The sequence below is a fragment of the Copidosoma floridanum genome, unplaced genomic scaffold (assembly GCF_036245765.1).
Source record: "Copidosoma floridanum isolate Cflo_tuat_1 unplaced genomic scaffold, Cflo_Japanese_pri ptg000013l, whole genome shotgun sequence".
In the NCBI taxonomy this organism is placed as follows: Eukaryota; Metazoa; Arthropoda; class Insecta; order Hymenoptera; family Encyrtidae; genus Copidosoma; species Copidosoma floridanum.
The window spans coordinates 8,098,931-8,122,910 of NW_028321890.1; the positions used below are offsets into that span (position 1 = coordinate 8,098,931).

The window sequence follows — 23,980 nt, forward strand, 5'->3', positions numbered from 1 at the left end:
CGGCAGGGGATGATCCTATTTTCCAAGGAATCACGGACGAAGCAGTAGGTTATATTATGACAGAACCGAGGTTTTAAAGGGGAGTAAAAATGACGAGTACACCAGCAGCAGTAATAGAGAAAAGAAAGCGAAAATAGCACAAGAGACACCTAGATACATTAAACAGACAAAAACCGAATTTTTTGATTACGCTGAAAGTAATGAGCCCTTCGAAGGAAATAGTGATAGCTCATTGTAATACGCCACGAACGTGAAATTGTAAAATGGCACAAAACGTGGAAGAAGATCAACGTAGGTCAGCGAAGCCCTTAGTGAGTGCAGAAACAAATTTCGCTCCAACAACAGAGGCGGACAAGGAACCAGATATGCATGATTTGTTTGAGGGAAGATCAGACGAACTGCGGATGCAAGTTATGATTGACGTAAGGAGGCGAGATGTAGATGGAAGGCTGGGGATGAGGATTGACGTGTAGAAGCCCAACGAAAAGCGCATGAGGCTCCCACCTAATTCACCACCCCTACCGGACCCTTAAAGCCACTGTAAGCCATTGACTGATGAGAGTACAACGACGATAGTTATAAAAATATTGATAATGTTGATAAATATGATAGTAATATTAATAATAATAATGGCAGAAGCAATACAGAATATGAGAATAATAAAGCTATTACACCAATATAGTATATAGTATAGAAGATAGGATGGACAAAAACATAGGTTTATCAATATACATAGGGAAAAGCGTTAGTTTTTATTAATTTGCAGCCCTCAGACAAGCCGTGAGTTAACAAAAAATTACACAAAAAGCAAATATAAAATAACTGACAACTGCGTAACCAACAGATATTCTGACAAATAACCCACCCCCTTGTTAAAAAAGAATATTGATAAAATACGTACAAAAAATTTAGTTTTTTTAAATTTTCACGGCCCCCAGACGCACCGCAAAAAAAATGCATTGACGAAAGCAGGTAAATCAACAATAACGTTAGGATCGAAGAAAAATGGAAACACATATATGCACACTGGGAAAGGTGGGGAGTTATAAGAATAACATACGAACGATATGAGAACAAAAAATAAAGCATACAAGATGCACGCGTGGCATTCTCTAAAGAAAAATGTAACAAAAAGAATTTATGATAAGAATAATAATGGTAATAAGTATTATGTAACAATAATGATGAAAATCACAATACGGTAATTAACAGGTAGCGTTACTAAAACAAAAGCGAGGAGCTACAATCAACGAAAAATCATATAACACGTATAAAAATATTAGAATTAGGCTGCAAACCTGGAAGATACAGGATGGAATGGACAAAATAAAATAAATTGAAAGGCAGAGAAGAGTCCGAAAAGAGTATTAATCAGATTTTAGGTAATGCAAACTTATTGTTACGTTAATAGTGTGATCCCCTAAAGTAATCACATTCGCAGCATTTAATACCACCCCTTACCCCAGAAAATTTTACAAAGATCCTTCTGGCATGGACCTGGAGCAATCGAAAGCGATTCTCGTAAATGACGGAAGCCCAAGGACTGCGCAGTGAACTCCCTTAGCTGATGCTAGTATTCGGGAGATCACAAATAAATAATGCATTAAAATTAACAAAAAAAAAAATCAACGAAATGGATTATTTGGATGCGAGAGTGACGTTAGAGAAATAACTAGCAATGCTGCTAAAAACAACCCCAACGATTTCTACTGAAATGAACCCGTCCAGTACCTCACGGGGACATATCAACGACCCACAGAGATAACGGTGACGGAAAAATACTAGGATAATGCAGCAAGAATAAAAAAAAAAAAAAAAAGCAGAAAAAAACAAACAAAAACAAAAAAAGCAAAAAAGATGGGATTGGTGGTTAAGTAGTCACCAACCCGGGCAAAGATAGTGGCTACAACATGCAAAATAAAGCGTACGAATCAACAAAAAGTTGCAACACAAGCTAGCGAAAAGGGAGAAAAGAAAGTTGAAAATAGTAATTGCAGTGAATGGGTACCAATGCCATCGCATTATCGAAATTAATAAGGCTTCATTATCCTTCCCTTTCCATGCATGACACAAAAGAGTGGAAGTAAGAGTTTGGGAAAATTTTACGAACAAAAAATTGGACTGACTAATATAAACCAATTGAGCCTCAGGCACAAAATTGATAATTTTCCTGGACTCGCCTCTATTAGAGTATAATAATAACTAAATGTATTGAAAAAGTGTACTTATTGAATTACCAACAAGAATAAGAAATGTAAGAAAAAAAAAAAACTATAAAAATAATAAAGACAGAGTAAGAAAACATTAAGCATGTGGCAACAAGGAAGCATAGTTGCAGTAAAGTAGCAAGAAATAAATGTATGTGTACTGTATAGCGTATGAGAAAATAGATATCTGTAAAGAGAGTGCCACATTTGCAACTGAAAATTAGCACGTAGTTCTTCAATTATATAATGCATTGGGTTGCGTCATATTCAAGTAAAGCACCTTCCAGGTACAAATATGTGCATGAGAGTAGATATAGAAAAATAGACACATAAATAGGACGTTAACAAAGACAACAAAGCCAACCGCTCTCTTTTTTCGCCCCTAACTCTCTCTACTGCGGTTCTTAAAACATATCAAAAACAAGAATATACCCGTGGTAATAGAGAAAGATGTACGAAATAAGAAAGAATTACGGTGGCATGTATCACCAAGCATACGAATACGAGGTAGTGCAAATAAAAGGAGAGCTGTCAGGCTGCAAGGGTTAAGTGTAGACGGCAGCGAAAATATTATTAGGCATGGCGGCGAAGTCGTTTAAATTTTTAAAAATAGGAGGGCCCCTTAATACTAAATTTGGCCAGAATCTTACAGGTAGAAGAAACAGTTCTGGAAATGAGGGCACAGCGGTGGGTGCAGTGACAGTGCAACCAATAATGCTGCAGACTATACAAAGATCAGCTGCATTACAAAACTAAGTACGCATAGTGGTTAGAGGTGCACCTTCGGCAGCTGATAGTATGAAACGCCCTCATACAGAAGAGGAGAATATAAAAAAAAAAAATTTTAATTAAATTATGTATACATACATAAATCTAGGTTACGTTCGTTTATTATTATTTAGTTACCATATTGACGAAAAAAAAAACGCATTATGTAAAAATATCTAGTAGGCTCAAAGCGCAGCTAATTGTAACAATAATACTAATGAAAACATTAAAATAATGATCGAAACAACAGTAAGAGTATAAGTAGTATTATACAAAAAATTGTAAACTACTGCATTACCATGTTTAATAAAATGGAATACCAATAACTTTAACCAGGATTAAGTAGTTGCAGTAAGTTCTAAGCCTAAGTAGTAACCATTACCTGTTAAATTTAGAAGAATTCGCTATGTACAACAATATAGTAAACGAGCTTGAAAGAATAAAAACAATAATTGATTACAGCTATGTAATTCATGTCGAATAATAATTAACACATAAGAGATTTGCAATAATGCACTATATTATGAAGGGAGAAGAGCGTGAACAAAAACAATGAATGTTGAGATAAAAGGAGAATAATTTAGCAAATTTGTGTAAAGGAAGAACAAGGACAGGATTTGTTTTTCTCTCCACCTTTTTACTCCTATGTTAGAAATCTCACATACAAACAACATTACACAAACATTACTCTAACTCAAAAATACAAATTAAAAAGGATATCGCCATCGAGGACGATAGTAGCGTGGCCTCCAATGTGTCACGTACAATATTATAGCTACACGTACGTGCGCCTCCTCTTTGGGCCTACTACAAATGATTGTAGTGGAAGAGAACAAAGGATGAAGCAGATAGGATTCCGGAGGGAAGCTCTCTCTGGCTGGAACCAGCAAGGATAAAGGTCGTACGCACGTGATGCACTATTCTCTCATTTTTGCATAAATAAAGACGTTGATACTAGTTCCTTAACTATTTACTTTGTGCGCACCCCAAGATGCAAGACAAACGATTCCTACGCAGTATTAACCTTTAAGTGTGGAATCAATCTACAGTACAAAATAATTTAAAATCACTTTGTCATTGTAGATCTAATGATTGCTGCAAATCAAAAACTGTTCTAAAGTTTAATTTTGTTGAAGTTCTCTGACTTGCTAAGGTATTCTAAGCCCTGTTATTATCTTAATTTCTCACTTTAAGCCCTAAGCTACATCTAAGGTCTACTTTTTATTTTTAACTGGACTAGATCCATACCAAGAAAGTGTATTCTTATCTTAGACTAAAGCTTTATCATATACCTACTTATTTGATGACTGGTATAAGCAAGGTTTACTTAATTTTTAGTGTAAAATCAAGCTACACTACTAAATATCAGGAAATTACTCTTTTACCGGGCATTCAATGATGCTGGAAATTAAAAAGTTAGTCCTAAATGTTACTTAGATCATGAAGTATAACAGCAAAATAAACTATTGTAAGGTTAAATTTTACACCTGATAAGTCCATGTTAACATCTCCAAAAGCTCTTGGAACAAACTGCCACCAACCTCATTAGTTGAGTATGGTATAATTTTTTCAGATTCACCATTTTTTGCTGTCACTAAGTCTTTCTTTACGATACACTCTATCTTATGACAAATTGTTTAAGTTCAAAAAAATAATTACTCAAAAATACAAAAAGTAGGAGGTGAAAGTGGTATGGACATATATTCATTCTGCAAGGGACATTATGTACAGTATGTTTTAAAGACAGTTGTTAAGACTAAATTAATTATTATAATCTGAATAAAATACAGAAGTAACAAGCAGCTTGTATACAATAATCCAGTAATTATATACTTTTTAGGAATAAAACGTCCAATATAAGTACTAGTTGTACAAAAAATGTTTGTTTTCAATACAGCCCTCCATAAATACGTATATTATTTAAGAAAAGTCATGAAATCCATAAAAAATTAACCATTGAATAAAAGTAAGACTGGTGCATGTTTGAGGTTATTGCTAGCACGGATATTATGTGTACGGCCTAATTAATGTCATTCTTAAAAAAGGAAAAGATCTCTGCATTATATCTTAACCGATATAAAAATGAGTAATTGATACTCAATCTTCTAAACTAAATGTCATTACCAAACTTAAGCATCGCAAAAAAGTAAGAACAATAAATACAACTTAAGTCAGTAATTTAACTAAACTTTAAAGTTTTAATATAGAAGTATCATTAATTTTATTAAGAAAGTTTTTAATAAAAATATTACGAAAGACTACAAGTAACTCATTAACGACATGTTTAGTCTTCTTAATGTAGATAATGTAGATGGATAAGTGTTAAAATTTTTTTGGGATTATTGAAAAATTTAGGACAAAATAACATTTTGTGTGTGCAATACCAGTTGTTAGTCGCATGTGTGAATCAAAGTCTTTAGAGCCACAACAGATGGCTCATAATCAAGATCCCCGCGAACAGTGTGTCAAAAAAACACTTGCTAGCTTTACTACAGACATAAGCGTTTCTCTCACTTCCCTGAATTTTTCTCCACTAACTCATTTAAGAACGTTCTTAAGTAAAAAAATCGTTTGAATCAGGAATGGAAAAAACTGTGTAATAATAAAACACAATGAAAATCGATTATATTTGTACTGTAAAAAAAATTGTTTTTTTTTTTTTTTTTTTTAATTTTGATTTAATATAAAAAAATTGTATAAGCAACTTTTTGTCATTTATTGTCAGAGTAACAAATTAACGATAAGTAAATGAAGATTTATTGATCCACATGTAAGCTGCTCTGCTGAAAAATACTTATTTTCAATTTTTGAAAAAAAACATTTAACTAAAAAAATTATTTTCTTACTTAAATTATTTATTAATTTAATTTACAATTGAATCACAGGAAAGAATATTCAGTACATAAGTGGTTTCATCAAAAATACGTTACGAACTACAAGATACCATGCAGTAATCGAATTTTCTATTGCGAGACGGCTCATAGCAGAGTGGATAAGGGCCTTGACTAGTGTTCAAAAGGTTGATGGCTCAAATGTCTTCGGAAATTTTTTTTTTTTTTTTAGATTTGGTTGGAAGAAAAAGAAAGAAAATTCGAGATGTGTGTTGTGGTGTGATGGTGTCATGTTGTGTAGAGGTGACCGAAAGTACATCAAGGGGAACGAGGTGAAGGGGAGAGAATAAAGCAAAGTCCATTTCCATCGCACTTCTTTTCAAGGTCACCAATCTGAAATTGTTGATTTACCCTGACGCATAATGCCCCTATAAAAGCGTAACTATAACAATCTATTCTCTACACGTTTTTCTTAATTTTATTAATATACTATAGTTTTTCCACAATTGGTTAAATCCATTTTATAGAGAAACATCTTAATCATTACAACATGAGGTAATGTTTTTGTGTAACTCAATACCCTTTTACGGTGTTTGTTAAACGTGCCGTTCTGCTCCCAATTGTTTCCATGATTTCTTGAGGTTTTGTGCATAAGCACACGATCAGTAAGAGCTAATTTAGGAGTGAGAATAAAAACTCCAAAGTCAGGTGTTAGTTTGAGCAACGTTTCGTTGGTCTTAACGCCAACCTCATCAGGCTCAGTCTATATCGTTAAGACGATCGTTACAGACAGTCTGTAACGATCGTCTTAACGATATAGACTGAGCCTGATGAGGTTGGCGTTAAGACCAACGAAACGTTGCTCAAACTAACACCTGACTTTGGAGTTTTTATTCTCACTCCTAAATTAGCTCTTACTGATCGTGTGCTTATGCACAAAACCTCAAGAAATCAATACCCCTTTATTTGTGTGCCATAATACGTTGTATTAAATAGAAACTTTGCAAAAACTGTTAGTATTAGTCAATATTGCTTCTTTTCCATGATATGAGTATTTTTTTAATATTAAGAGGTTAAGTGCTCACATGACCTTTAAAAATAGTTATTATTTCTTCATCTTGCCTTCTTTTTTAAGATTTAGGGCTTTTTCAATACGTAGAGGTTACGTCGTACTATCAAAACTTGTCGAATTAATGTTGGCTGTTCGCATCGATCTGCTATACATGACAAATTTTTAGTCATTCACTTTATTAAAAAATAACCTTTACTAGTCTGTGTATATTTTATTTACACATGTAAGAATATGTTCATAGTAGAATCTGTTGTAGAGGCTCTATAGAAGTAGATAACTAGAAAATACACATACACATACGTAAATATTTTTATTGTACACAAGTTTCTAACAAATACACAAACGTGTATCCATGCATAGTGCGCAACTACTCAGTGGCACACACTATACGCAACGCATACAGCAAGATAATGATACATAGAGCAAGCAATACTACGTCAAGTAGGACAGTCGATTCCAGTCTATTTCCGTTTTTGTATTTTGTGTCTTCTATCATACTTATTCACTTGCTGCTAACTCTAGGGTCAGAAAATTTAAGCCTGTTGCGATAAAACATTAAAAAGTCTCTAAAATAAGCGCATTACGTCCATACATCTCTTAATAACGATATCGAAAAACTTCTCATGTCAGTATTTACTTGCAAGTTGTAGTTTTACGCTAAGAAGGTCTTATAATTGCAAAACATCATGGTTACAGTAATGTTACATATTTTTTCTTGAATTTCTGAAATTAGAAAGCCGAATTTAGACACATATAACAGCACGGTGCCATGCATCGTCTGCTCAAACATGCATGTAGCTCAACCACGCCACTTGAAAAACATCATTAATATTATCGGATGTGCCTAAAAGACGTTAAATTTCTAGAGTATTGAATGGATTTGATTTAGTTTCACTTGAAATACTGAAACCATGAATGTCGCAAAGTTAACAAAACAGCTAACTATATACTAGTTTGTTATTAATATTCAATGTATAAGTTCCCTTAAGTATGCCCAATAGGCTCTGCAATGCTGTACTACTCTGCATATATATGTTATGATCATTGGCATGGTAAAAAACCGCCTTAGATTAATTTGTAATATCAATCACTCAGACAGCAAAGGAAACTTTATTTTACATAGATTCCAAATCATCAGACTGCGATTGGAATACGCACATGAGAAAGTAGATTCTTAGAGAAGCGAGCCAAGTGAGAAAAGCTGAGTTCCGAACTCGTGAGCATGTGTTACCAAGCTCCCCAAGCTCCAAGAACCGCAACCTATACCACTGTGCTACCGTAGCCGCTGCGTGTAAGTTCATTTTAAGGTAGTCTCCACAAACAGAACTAATCAACATCACAAACTTCTTATCGAAAATGGTCATTAAACCAACTTTATCTTCGGAAATCTTTGTTTCACCTAAAAAATTTTAAATAGTACTTTTACATTTTCTTAGAAAAAATCTATTTAATTTTTTAAAATGTATGGTTGACAACTTAACTTAAGAGAAAATCAGAAAAAATGTGTGGAATATTAATCTGGCTTGCCTCACAGCAACTCCCAATTTTTACAATTATAGTTTTAAGTTACTTTTCTGGGAATTGCTTGATCTTGTACTTTGATTTTATCAAAATAATTATGTTTATTAAAAAATTTACCGTCAAAAATTACTGATCTTTTAGGGGTCCTTTTGACACCCTACCCTAGGTACGGTAACAATCACTAAAGCCACCTTAAGCTATGAGATTTTAACATAAGAAAGAGCGCATGCTCTGAAAGCTTCATTATTTTTATGCCTTTAATCCATTATGTTTCTCTTCATGTGGAATAAAATGTTATATTCAGTACATAGCCCTTTTTTAACAAAAAATAGATAGATAATAGTACATTACAATACTAGTGCGCGAGGAAGGCGATTGACGCAGGCGTATGTCAATAACCTAACCTCTCGCACGTGTGGTGTATACAACTTTGCGATACATCGTGCGTGGGTAACGAGATTATGAGCCATCTAATGTGGCTCTAAAGATCTCGACGTACATACGCTCTCACTCGATTGCACAGCTTAAATTGTGAGTCGCGTGTGTAAATCGAGGTCTTTAGAGCCACATGAGAAGGCTCATAATCGAGGTCCCCGCGCATGGCGTGTCGAAAAACAATTTTAAAATTTAAAAATTTTAGGAAGAATATTCATGTACATCAGTTTTATTTCAGTTTAGTTGTAAATTCAAAAGCCAGAAGAAGTACCTTATTAGGAGCAGGCGTCGAAACGTATCAAGATTGTTATAACCATCTGGTATGACTTCTTCTTCTGGTGCTTCTTTGTCAAACCAACTTCTCCATGCTTTTTCAGAAGCAATTACTTGTGTAAGTATATTCTGAAACATCGGCAAAGTGGATAGAGCAGCTAAATTTAACCAAACAATGTCAGTGATCCATTTGCAGTTATGGGGCTTCAGTTCAACATCGTTTAAATCTAATGCTGCTCCACCTTTTGTAAAATATTGAAATTCCTCATGCATAATAAGGTTACGTTGTAGATCAATCTTTAATGTCATTAGGAGAGCAAACATGAATTTGTGTGTTTCGTATAGGCCACGGCTCTTGTACTTGAATATCTCATAAGTCAAGTATTCAATAATGTTATGAATTCTTTTTTGATTCAGTGGATTTTTTTGAGACCTGTATTATATTAAGTTGAAACCAAATATTATAGTTATTCTAAATACGAAGAAGTATTACTTATATTTTTAAAAAAAGAGTCCAACTTATTTAATTTCTGTAAAGAAGTTTATTCAACAGGAAAACATTAACTGAAAAAAGTAGGAAATATTTTGAAACTTACCTATCTATAGATATATCGAATCGCTCTAAAAATTGTGCAAGTGACGTCTGATACATGCAATTTACTTGGGCCATGTCACATACTAAAAAGTATAAAACGCTTCCACGAGTGGCAACTGATCGAAATTCTTCACGAGCGGTATTAATTTGTATTTCAGTTTCATTAGCAATCAGCAACTTTTCATTGACTTGCGCTGCCGTTTGTTTTGTATTATTCAGTACAGACATTAATTCAATATCTTCAATTAACGGTCCCTTTGCCATGCAACAATAATTTAAGTGTAGGTTAAGTTTGTTTTTATTTAGTTGTAAATGGATATTAATCTGCATATATACAAAAACTATTAACTAAATGTTGCTTTAACCGACTATAAAACAAAAAAATCAGTCATTAAGAAGTAGCACTGTCTGAGTAAGCAATTTTACATGAGTGAAAGCATGCAAGACCATAAAAAAATTATGAATGTTAATGTTAGAAAAAGGCTAATGATTTAATGGTATATAATTATGCAATATATATATATACAGTTATTAAGGCTTAATTAAAACGATAAAGCTATTGTAATGCTTATTAAATAATACAATAGTGCATAACAAAAGATGAGTTACAGATAAGAGGAAAAAGCCATATTGCTTACGACAAATGCTGACTGCATCTACAGGGAAATTTTGAATTGTTTTAAAGACAATCAGGATAGTATTATGAAACGAGGTTAAATGACCTGTATATTCCAAAATGCTCTCGCTGATGCAACGTGTATACAAGGGGCATTAATTTGACGCTTCTCCGAACTGTTTGTTTTTCAGGAGCTGTATACACGCTGAGAGAAGGGGACGAGGACGCCAACGGACAAACAGTTGAGATGCAGAGACACAGCAGTGCCAGCAGAAAAGGACAAGGAAAGTGCGAACGCGACTACCGAGACACAGCAGCTGCTAAGTATGAGAGTGACTGCGAGAAGAGATATGTGGTGGCAGCAGTGGCGGCGGCCATTGCTTGAGCAAGAGATCGTGAGTCAGTCTGGAGTAGAGCCTCAAGCTGCACGCTTAAGTGCGAGCAGCGAGAGCCTCAGTGGTTTTGCGGGATTTCGTGGCGAGAGTTAAGAGAGAGAGTTTTCGAGAAGGTGCGTTGAGTGTTGAGAGAAGAGAGAGGAGTGTGCATGCGAGACGAGAAGCTGCTGTGTTCTCCTAGGACAATGAGGTCTCCAGGTCGAGGACTATGGCCGCTGAGAGAAGAAGCAGAGAGAGAAGAGTTGAGAGAGAGAGGAGAGAAAGGGTGAAGCCGCAGGACGAACGATCCGTGCGAGGACGCCGGTCAACATCACGCAGGGTGTTAGACTCACGGACGTTTGACCAGGAGGTGAGGCTAGACAGAGAGAGAGAGAAATATTGAGAGAGAGAGAAGTAGTGTGTAGCGTAGACAGTGTGAGAGAGAGAGAGAGAGAGAGTTTGAGTTGACGAGACGAGGTGTATGAGAGACTGCGAGGTGCATGAGAAGGCCGCCATTTTTCGTGCGTGTTGTCGTGTATTAGGGTAGATAGTAGAGTAGAGAGAGAGAGAGAGTGTACAGTCGAGCAGAGAGAGAGAGAGAGGGAGAGAGTGTATAACAGTGTGAGAGATTGAGGACGGGGTGTGAGTGTGTGCGTAGTAATGTGGGTCGAGGACGAGCAGGAGCCCCTCCTGGTCCCGGACCAGCCGGACGTGGTGGACGAGCGCTCGCGGCTCGCCGGGTGCGAGGCGAAGTCGCTGCAGCGCAGTCCAGAGGACGAGGTGAAGCGTTGTGTCGTGCACTGTGAAGAGAGATACTGTGTATTAGTGCTAAGTGTGTTAAATAAAGAAATAGTGAAAGGTATTTGTTGTGTGTAAATTATTTGTTCTCCCCGTAGAATAAGAGAACTCCCGTGCCAATCCCCCTTTTTCAGGAGCAGAAACCCAAGAGGTGAGAGGGACAACGGTGACGAACGTGATCGAGATTTGCTAATGCTGCGTCGGTGCCTCGTTTAATTTCAGGTCAAGAAGCAGTGTTACAATTACTATTGTGTTACCGTGTCAGATTCTCGAAGAGAAGAGAGCGAGTACAAATTTGTCTCACAGATTCTACGGCTGATCGACTTGCCATGAGAGAGCGGATCACAGCGAGAATAATACAGTTGACTAATATTTTAATTAATAAAATTTTTCGTTATTGTAGTTCCTGTTACCCTTAGCCAGCGCTGACGAGTTGACACGTGATTTATTTCCTTAAAAATGTGTGGTTCATTTAAAACATAAGTATAAAAATATCTTATACTGTAACATTGAGTTTACTTGACCACGTTATTATAGTAATTTCTTCTAATCATTTAAATGTTTCTTACGTTGATACTTTTTTCTTTCTGCTGCGGTAGTTGTAAGCACAGTTGTCTAAATAACTATGTTATTCAATATTTTTGATAATTTGTACTATGGGCACCTCATATTATGGACATAAAACTAACATTCAATTTCGTTCTATTTTTATTAACAAAAAATAATTACATTACTGCACATTAACTAGAAAAAAGAAGTCAGAATATTTTTTTATACTAAAAATTTATGTTGAAGCTACTGTTTTAATCATAATTATAACTCTTTTGTCATAATTCTACTTGTTTTTAAAAGAAAGATCTTAAAAACTGTTTACGTTACTTTACTTTAATTTTATTTCAGTTAACCGTTGAAAAAAGATGACTAATTCAAATTGTGGTTACATAATTCTTTGTAGAGACTTGGAAGGCTTGGTTGTATAGAGAATGATTTTTCGGCCATAAGCAAAATTGTCTACATATCATAATATCCTCCTTGAAACTTGAAAATTTTCTTCATACCAAAACTTCTGTGACACTTTAACGATCATACATTAAAAGAGGCTTGGGTTGGCCCTAATAGAGATGAGGATCTTCATCCAGACTTTTAACTGACACTGCTTTTTTCACCCTGGTGCATATCTATTTCGAAATAGAAGCATTTTACGTAGAAAGACAAAGGGAGATGGGAAAAAAGGTTAGCATGTGACTGAACTGACTGGCCTCATGTCTCGCTTAAAAAATTCTAATGCTCATTGGCGTACCAAGGGCATTTTCCATGCAAACCTAAGGGTAAATTTTATCAGGCCACAGAGGTGGTTTACTCGGAGACTGGGACAGATGCTTTAATTACGACTATTAACTGCCCTAAATCTAGATAGGTACTGGTAGATAGAGACCATGAAAAGAGGGTGAGGCCTAATCCTAAAGGTGTTCTACATAAACTTGGGTCCAGGCTGTACACTCAAAATATATGCAAGATAAATACAAAAAAATCTGTGTGCTAGGACTTTATGACACATTTTAGCAATAATAAGGTTTATTAAGAAATTACTTTTAACATTATTAAATACATCATTGTTTTACTGAATGACAGTAAAAAAAGTCAACCCACATATCTACAAAGTCGTTCGCAGCCATTGGCGTATCGTAGGTAAGTCTGGCCTTCAGAATAAGAATGTTATAAAAAAAACAAATGCAGTAGCTCGGTATGAAGTAACTAGCAGTTATTTTTTGACCGTAATTAGTAATAAAAACAGTAAATATTATTATAACAATAATCAAAAAAATTATAAAAAGTACAACAGGTAAATATTCGTTATTTCATTCACACAAGATGCTGTAATAGAAGATAAAATTGAGCTATCTTATTCTATACCAAAAATCATAGAGAAAGAAATAACCAAGCATTGTAAAAAGTTTTAATGTACAGTAATTAAGTTATTTATCCCTAATAATAAAACCCTCTACCCTGAATGTAGGTGGCTAGGGTGTTAAAATAGACTACCACGTCCAAACACATTTTAGATCCACTGCATCACTACATACCTCTTCCTGTAATATATATTAATTGAAGTAGGTTGAACTATAAGCCCTTTATTATCCTCTAATACCACTTGACACTATAATACCAATCACAAATTTAACTCTCTAAGGCCCTAGCACAACTCCCCAAACATGATTTTCTTATTCCTAATGTTTTCCTCTTTAATTTGTTGGACTGTTATTCACGCATGACCCCACATCTTCTAAAAAACAAGAAGGAAATAGTTTTATTTCATTCTTATTATGATAACGTTATTTTCTAACCCTCTCCCCATTTCCTATTCGATAACCTGTAAAAAATTTCTCATGATTTACATATCCAATTTTTTTATTATAAAAGTTAAAGTATAAGGGCTCCTAAAAACTAATGACTTAACTTTCTTACAGAGCTGCGTTAAAAATAAGTACAATTGGCTCGTATTATTAATCATAGAGTAAACAAGAAAGTCACTATCTAGTCAAACAAGTCATTACTACTAGAAGAAATGAAGAGTATGCGTATAATTACAAAATAAATATGGACTTTTAAGAGAGGTGTACAATACCAAACCGTATGCACGATTAGGGACACAAAGTATACTCTCACTATATGGTGATGACAAGGCCCTCCTAGCAATCTGGCAACCATCCTGTACGTGCATCAAGTAATAATCGAATCACTTCCATGTTGGTAAGAATAGGTTTGATCAGGAATCATTCTGTATGAGATTCAAAGAGTCTGAAGAGATTTCTTAAATGAACTAATAAACTTAACAGTAGTGTATCTCTGATCAATTTCGAGTGATTGTTACTATTCCCGAGCATTTGCAGGGCGTTACATACGGCTTGATAACCACACTTAGCAATATAATGTATGTACTAATTTAGTACCCCTAGCACCTAGCCTAACACGGCCCATGAATTTTAGTTGGCACAGAGTCACTTAGAACCTACCAGAGAACAACTAGAATTACCTTATTTTAGAGATTACCCCTGATGATTGAGTTACCTAAATTTAGAATCACTCTAGAGAGTAAAGTCAAGTTTCGATCTTTCAAAACTATCTCGATCAATCTTGGCACATTGAAATAGACTGTTGTTCCCTGTAGTGACATCTCTATAACATCGCGTTACAAGGCCACCCCCAAATTTGTGTATGACAGCATCGAAGAAAGTCAGCTTAAAAAGTCACTTTGAAGTAGTTCTTAAGAAGCTTACATTGTATAATAATGTCCTGTATTATCAGCGATATATTAAACATTGAGTGTCAATGGGTAACTCTAAATGACACAGCACTCCAGTTTCTTGCTACATATTAATAAGTTCTTAATGGAACTGTGTGATACTTACGCATTATTAAGAGTAGCTTTTATATTCCATGCAGCCGCAAACGCACTTTAGAGTCTCATAAAAGTATTTGACATACCATGTTGTCGACTGGTACGTGTGGCTCTATGAGATATTGAACAGCTTCGATACCGAACTCTACGTGTTAAAGATCTCACAGCACAGTTTTTGAATATCTTTGCGTATCTTCATTGTAAAAAGCGTCAGGACCTTATCTTGATTTAAAACATGGTGACCAACGATCCTTAAATCAGTGGTTAGTGCTTTTCTGTAAGTCTCATATTTCTTGTCTTAATTTCGCGTGACTGCTGTGACTGCGTTAATGCAAATTTACGTAACGTGACTGCTGTTAGAAAGTAAAAGAGCATAAGCTCATCTACTTTAGCGTCACCTATTTTTTTTGCATTGTGCTCAACGTTAGAAGCTTTCAGGGTAGGCTATTGATTTCCGTTCCCAATATCTGCTTCCTGAAAGTCAAATTTCATTGTTCCAACATCTACAAAACAAACTAAATTATCGTTAAATCAAACTCAAACTCTCTAACACTGAGTTGACTCCTTCGATACACTCGCACCATGTTTCTATCTAGTCATGAGCTCTCTGCAGTATTCCTCGGCTCTACGCAGTTTCTCGTAATTTTTACGTAAAAACTGGCGTGCGCCAGTGCCACCAGCAGTTTTACGTATTTGCTAGTATTCACTCGGGCACGATCGTACAAGCCACAAACTTCTTGACGGATCTCTTAAATCCTTGTCCTCCCTCTTACCTGCTCGTACACACCAGTGGCATCGCAAATATGCTTGCACAGCCGTGTATGTTCTTGGATATGTGTACGCAAGTTTTTTATAAGAGAACTCTTGTGTTTGATTTTCTGGAAATTTTTTTGCTGGGCACTACCTAAGACTTTTTTTTACAATCGAGCACAGTATTCTTATGTGCAAGCGTTTTGCTTGTTCCCTACTGATTTAAAGTTATGGCTATTTCTAGAAATGTTCCTTCGGAAAAAAACTTGATATCTCAGATACAGCTTAGACCTGATCTGTGGTGTAATAATCATTGTGATCATGAGAACAACTACATTCTCTTTAAGTTGTGGGTTAAAATTGCAAATAACACAGGAAAAGCGAGTAGGTATTACAGTCTTCTTATAATGCAGTTTTTCATACTTTTTAACGTACTATCAGGAATTCTCAAGTTTTTTAGTCCTACATCAGTAAGTACAATAAAGTGAATCGGTTTGTAATCGTATGTGCAGGTGTTTTATTCTAGCATCGTGTCTTGTGCATTTTTAAATTTGGTTTACTTTGTAGGGTTAGCAACTTTATTTTATTTTATTTTATTAATTTTTTTTTTTTTTTTTTTTTTTTGTAACTTTTTGTTCGTTTATCTTGGAAAATACTTACAGAAATAAGTTGAAATCGTTAAGAGGTCAGTTTCGAAAGAAGTTACAAAATCTGCCAGTTTTACGTTCAGGAGCTGCTGCTTAAAGTGCATGAACCTCGTCCTGGCCTTTTTATCTGCAATGGAGTTTGTTAAAAGTAATGTCAAAGGAGGTTTGTCATTTGGTTATGTCAGCATATAAGTATATGATGTTTAACCTGACAGATGAGTTTCAGGTAATGATGTCTATGGGAACGAACAACTGGCTCACATTAACTCTGTAAATGATGATACTTCTTGTGGAAATCTTTATAATAGTACTTCTGTATTTTTTCCAACCATAGTTTCTAACATTAATTTAAGAAATCGAGGGCCATGTCAAGCTTTATCCAATGTGGTCAAGGACACTATTGATAATAATGATATGACATTTTTATTTTATTTCATCTTGTTACACGTCAGTTATTCATACAAAACACTAGATTTTAATGCTCAAGAACGTGCTTGATTCGGTAAAATCTTATGCCTTAACAAGTGAAAATGCTAAAGTGTGAGATAGTGATTTTAATGGTGTGTAAAACTTAATGTAACTGTTCTACTAGTAAGACAGAAAAGATTGCTCCTTACAGTTTTTATTATTAAATGTACACAAATTTTACTAGGTTATAAGGTTGCTGACTTGCCAATTCAATCCCAGAAACAAGTTAAAGTAGAGCTTTTTCATGGCTATGCTATAGTACAAGTTAAACGTCATCATTCCAGGTGCTTGTCATGTTGTTGCCATAAAAAGTCGCTTCAAGTGTCTGCGTGTGGCAATGAAGCTGAGATCGAGCGCTCTAGCGTATGTGGAGTTGGATACCATACTGGTGTTACGTCGTATATGTTATAACAACAATCATAATAATAATAATAATAATAATAATAATAATAATAATAATACTAACAATAATATAAATAATAATAGTAATAATAACAGTAATAATAATTTTAAAAAAATTTTTTAAAGTGACCAGGATTTCAACACACAACCTTTTGATTGTTAGCCAAGCGTTTTAACCGCAGGGCAATCGAGGTGTTACAACTACCGTAATTCTTATAGTCGAAATTAAAAATGCTACTAGAAACACAGTTTTCAATTAGTTTTAAATTATTGAATTACATTATTGACCTTACAAATTCTAAATGTATTTTCAAAATAATAAATTTAAAAAAAAAAGTTTAATAAGCATAAATATGGTTATGTAGATAAAATCAGATAAGGTACATTATTACCCATTAAATGTTAGCATTTTATGCACTTAATGCATAAAATACTGACCAATTTTTTTTTTTACCTAAGCTTTTTATTGCAATAAAATAATGCTATAAACTACTGTTGTAAACATATAACAAAATAAACTAAGCTAGATAAACATATACAATAGAGTTGCATAACGTATCAAAAGTTTTAAAGGGCGCTTATATCAAAGTATACAAACAAATCATCTTGAACTGTTACATGATTATAAAATATAATGATTTATTCATTATAATAAATCAGTTACAAAAAATTATATATATACATATGGGTGTGTGTGTGTGTGTGTGTGTAATGGGGTACTATTTGTTATTAAATAACCTCAAATTCGTATTTTAGTTGTACTTTTCTGACATATAAGTTGCAAATTGCGAAAAAATTATAGTATACCTTAAAAATTAATAGAGACGTCCACAAATTAATTTAAAGTGTTTTTATAACAGTATAACCTCATAAAATAAGAGAAATCGTCATATCTCGACGGAGAAGCAAAATAGGCCAAAAAAACCGATTTTTTATGGGCATCCTAAAAGGGAGATAACATATTGAGACGCACAAATTGAGGTGTCATCTGTTATAATTACATAACCTCAAATTCGTATTTGCGGTCTATCTTTATAAAATTGTAGGTCTATCTTAACTCGTAGTAATGATACATATGATTGCTTCTAGTATAATTTTCTGTATAAAATGAGTTCAATATTTGATACTTGAAGTTTCACTTCTATCGTGGGTCTCAAGACCCATTTTTTTAATGAAAATCAGCAACAAAATAAGCAGCAAAATAAGCAACAAAGAGAAGTTATATGTTACAACAATATTTCACCGTTATGTAATTTAACAAAAAAAGTTTGGAAGTTTAGAGAACAACGTTAGTTTTTAGTAAAATCACAGGAATTGTTGGATAATAAGGATAAAACGAAAAGCAAATATTATAGAAGATAATAAAGTGTATGCCCTTCTTTCAATGAATTGGAGGAAACACATACAGACATACTGATGTCACAATCACTTATGCCTACATTACAATTGTTAAATTTACGAAATCGATATTTTAATGATAAATCTGACGAGTAAGCTTTGATTTTGTACATAAACTTTTTAAGTACTTTTCAACAATGTACTTTTCACTTTTTTCGTAAAATTATGAATGCTCAATAATGTTACAGATATAGAAAAAAACTTAAATTACAATAAAAAATGTCTCAACTTGATACTGCATCATCTTCACAGAATTATGATCTATGAAGGTATTACACGTTATCGTTTTTTGACTTAAAGTTAAAAATAAGTAAATCTTCTGTATTTTCTACGAATTCTTATTCTCAAATAAACATTATACTACTCACTTTTAATCAAAACTTTTTTTCTTTACTTTTTTTTTTTTTAGTTTTTTTTTTGAGAAAAAATATTCGATATAATATAGATATTCCACATATAGTAGAGATATTCCATCTGAGCCAGTTACGAATTGTTTGTCTTATGGTTTCTTGAAACTTTTCAATCTTACTATTATATCATCACAACTGAGGTGGCTTCTACAACATTTTTTTTTTTGTGTTTATGAGCATTTATAATTTTTTTTTATATTTCCCACAATTGCCAAAGAGATACTCTTCAGTGACCACAAGTACGGAGACATGGACTGTATATATAATAAAAGATACTGATTTAAATTTTCCAGAACAAAATTTTAATAATAATAAGAAACATTACAGTCTAATTCGAACAAACTCACAAAATTTTGATTACGAGGATATTCATAATTTTTATAGTCACAACGATATCATATCTGACAAACATTATTATAACATTATCCATGCTGGCGTCAGTTGACCAACCTTTTTTTATCTTTGAACGCTGTCAGAAAAATGGAATAATATGTTTAATCTATTTGGTTTGTATCATTAAAAATCTTATATGGATTTTCAAGCTTATTTAGGATATTCAAGATTATTCAGGATGAGTACTCTTCTGCCACTTACGTTGTCAAGTACGTTAACGAACACAATCGAGGTATAAGTAACTTGCAACGACAAATTATTGAAATTATGGATGAAAATCCTGAGTTTGATGTAGTTGGAATCACAAAAAAAAAAGTATTGACGTTCTTCATTTTGTTAAAATATCAGCACAGGAAGCTGAATGGTTCTTATTGCGCAAACAAATGGCGAAAGCTTTTAAAGTCGTTTATATACCTACTATTAAACCTACAGAACGTGTAAGGATAAGAAAATCTATGAAAGAACTAAATGAAATAGATGACGATTGCGTGTATATTTGGAAAGAAAATGTGTTTGATAAATACGTGAAAAGACCTGACAGTCTTAAAGACGTAACGTTGGCACAGTTTGTTGCTGAATATTACTTGAATAATAAAGAAGAATATGTTGAAAAGCAAAAGCCCAGAGTTATGAGGTACCGTAACCACGGTATGTCTGACTTTAATGATTATGCGCGAGAAATGGTTCTGTTACACATTCCTTTTAACAGCGAAAAGAATGATGTTTTAGCTGAAAACAAGTTTATTTAAATATATAAAAACAATAACAATCTAATTTTAGAGCGCAGAAAAAGGTTCAAACCTAACTTGGATTTACATGAAACTCTTGAAATTTGCTAGCAGTTACATAAAAAAAATGATGAAAACGCTGTTCAAGACGAAGATTTGCAAAATCAAGCTTACATAATTTTTGAACCCGGCCCGTACGAAAGATTGCTTCGCGATCCTGAAGGTGCTATAAACACTGATTTGCTACGTGCATCTTTAAATAAACTTGGTGTCATTGTAAAAAAAAAGAAAAAATTTTATGGATACTGAGCAGTCTTATGATTTAATCAGATCTGCAAACAAAGAGCAAAGAGAACTCTTAGATACTATTATTAATTATCTTCAGAATAAACGTAAGTCATCTTTTTAAATATTTTTTACTGCTCCTGCTGGATGTGGTGAAACATTTGTTATCAAACTAACTTTAAAACTGTACAACAGGTTCACTGACACCGATGGTTATTGCAATGTTTACATAAACTGTGCTTCTACTAGTATACTCCATAAAACAATTGAAAATTGTATGGTTGGGCTTTATTTTTGGCTAAAATTAAAATTTTACCATCTTTCTTAAATAATGAGGTAAGCTAATAAAACATTTTCATCTATATTAACAAACATTGGCAACGGTGAAGACTTATCAAATGTTGAACTTGATATTCTTAAATCATGATTGCTCACAAAAGCTGAAGTTCAAAGATTGTGCCCTGATAGAGTTTGTTTATATTCTAAGAATGTAGATAAAAATAGTTAAAATAATTCAATTTTACAACATTTACCATACAAAATAATTTCTACAGCCAAGAATATCATTGTTAGATCAAAAGATGCTCAACAGGAAAGTGCTTTTAGATAAAAAATACACAAAATATCAGTAATAGATACAGGTGGTTTACCTTACGTTATTACTTTTATTAAAGATAAATGTTTTCTCATTACTTAAAAAATTGATGTATCTGATGGCTTAGCCAACATCTCTGTTAGTCATTTGGTACATTCAGATTTTTATAAGGATAATATTGTTTGCCAAAGTTGGTAAGAATTTTCTGGTGACATTAAAATTAGTGAGAAAATCAGAAAAAAGCTACTTTATTCGCTATAAAAAATGTAAATAATAGATCTTCTGTACCGATAGATTTACAAACACCAAATATTTTTTTAACAATAGACAATAAAGTTACTGTTAAACAAAAACATTTCTCCTTGATAGCAGCTTGTGCTATGGTAATTTACAAATCACAAGGTGGAACGTTCAATCAAGTTGTCTATCAATATGAAAAATTGCATTCGCAATCACTCGTTTACGTTGCCCTTTCTCGTGTCACAAGTCTTGAAGGCTTGTATATTGTAATATCTGATAACGATCCAACTAAATTTAAATTTTATCATAACCGTCAACAAGCTGCTTCGACTGTAAGTTTAGTACAAGAACTTTAAAGGCTCTCTTTAAATTCTCTAGAGACTAAAGCTCAAATAATTACCAATTTTATTTTTGGTAAAAAAAAATATGTCTATATAATGTTTTGATATTCAATATCTAAGGAAACTTACAGTTAATATCGTTGGTTTAAATTTGGATATAACTGTACAAAATTTCCATGATTAAAATGTTTGAACAACGGATAATGCAGACATTTATTCAGCCATGTCTAAAATAAAAAATAGCCAAAATATAGTTATAGTGTCCATATATGTTTCACCTAATCAAAAAAAAAAAGATATAATTAATACAATTTACAGAACACTACTGAAGTATACTGAAGGAGGAGCACTATTGCTTCTCAACGATTTCGATAAGCTTCCACTTATTTTAGCTGGTGATTTTATCGATAATAGTCCTGAAAAATATACAAAAAGCTAAGGGACCACGAGAGATGCCGTTTTTTCTCAATATCTAAATAAAATAAAGGCAGAAACACACGTATCTTATTCAAGTAACCATAAACCAATAGTTTTTATTGTAAAAGTAAGTAATTTTTATACTTTTTTAATTATTTTTAATGTAATTGTACATATATATATATATATATATATATATATATATATATATATATATATATATGTAAGATTTTTATCTTTTTATATTAAAGTGATTGTAATATTTAACATTTAGTTTTAACATTAAACTTCTCATCTACTTCCAAAAAAATATCTTATGTTTTAAAATAAAACGAAAATTGTATTAATTAGCTATAAAATTTTAAAAAAATTGGTAAAAATGACATAATTTGGTAAAATACATTTATGAAAAATATAAAATAAGAATTTAATTACAATGCCATGATAAAAAGATAGTAATAAAAATTAAAAAATGTAAGAAATTACAGTTAAAAAGTTAAAGAAAAAGTAAATAAATATAAAATAAAAAGAATAATGTAAAGGAAGATATTGTAAAAAACAACATCAAAAAGCGAATAAAATCGAAAAAAAATTACGAAATTAAGTTAAAGAAAAAGAAAAAAAAAAAATGGGAACGTAACAAAAATAAAGAAAATAAAATTCGAAAAAAAAAAAAAAAAATTTGATGAAAAAAAGGAAATAAATTCTTAAAAAATTAACGAAAAAAAAAATAATGAAATAGAAAAAAAAAAAATAAATTAAAGTAAATAAAAATAATATTAAATAAAATATAAGAAACAGAATTTAAAAAAAGGAAGTTGAAAAAAAATGGGTCATGGACCCAGGATAGAAGTGAAACTTCAAGCATCAAATATTGAACTCATTTTATACAGAAAATTATATGACAAGCAATCATATGTGTCATTGCTACGAGTTAAGATAAACCTACAATTTCATAAAGATAGACCGCAAATACGAATTTGAGGTTATGTAATTATAACAGATGACACCTCAATTTGTGCGTCTCAATATATTATCTCCCTTTCAGGATGCCCATAAAAAAACGGTATTTTTGGCCTATTTTGCTTCTCCGTCGAGATGTGACGATTTCTCTTATTTTATGAGGTTATACTGTTATAAAAACACTTTTGATCAATTTGTGGACATCTCTATTAATTTTTAAGGTATACTATAATTTTTTCGCAATTTGCAACCTATATGTCAGAAAAGTACAACTAAAATACGAATTTGAGGTTATTTAGTGACAATTAATACCCTATTACGCACACACACACACACGCGCGCACACACACACATTTGTATATATATGTCAAAAATTGAGCATGTAGTAGCAAGGGGAGCGAGGCAGAGAGAAAGGCCGTCCCACGTCCTACTTCACGCGTATATGTACTGCTCTGGCGGCAAGGGGGAAGAGGCAGAGAGAGAGAGAGAGAGAGAGAGAGAGAGAAAGAGACTGGCTGGAGTTAGAGTAGTAGGGATGCCTGTTAGTATAGCATGTGGTGGCAAGGGGGACACGGCAGAGAGAGAGAGTGGCTGAAGTGGTAGGGATGCACTGCTAGTATAGCATGCGGTGGCAAGGAGGACGTGGAGAGAGAGAGAGAGAGAAAGCGGCTAGAGTGGTGGGGGGCTTAGATATTTTGTGTTACTCGAAAAAATTCACAACGTTGCATAATAAGTTTAACTTCAAAAAAATTAAAAAAAACAAACCTTGAGTAATATCGGTCATGGGGCATCGATCATTGGTCATGGGGCCCATGGTAAAAAAAAAGGTTTTTAAACATGAGATGAGTGCTAAAAAATGATGTTACATGAGATGCTTGCTTAAGTTTTTGTTTGACTGAACTACATAAATGCAGTACTTATTAGAACGAAGTTCTTTTTGTTGCAAACTGAAGGAGCAAGAATTTTAAAAACGATAGATTTTCATGAAACATTAGCCAGTTTCTGAAAGTCTTTTTTTTCTAAAAAAAAAAATAGATACTGGAATAGGAACAT

General features: G+C 33.2%; 1 protein-coding gene across 1 annotated transcript in view; it reads right to left on the reverse strand.

The window, feature by feature from the left end:
* Window positions 1-23,980, reverse strand: part of kl-3 (dynein heavy chain 8, axonemal kl-3) — a 1,186,420-nt gene that overhangs the window by 314,226 nt on the left and 848,214 nt on the right. Inside the window, exons 49-50 of the mRNA XM_089590651.1 lie at window positions 9,704-9,957; window positions 9,106-9,540 (exon numbers count right to left, since the gene is read on the reverse strand). Of these exons, the coding sequence (XP_089446777.1) occupies window positions 9,106-9,540; window positions 9,704-9,957 (689 nt within the window). The remainder of the gene's footprint in view (window positions 1-9,105; window positions 9,541-9,703; window positions 9,958-23,980) is intronic.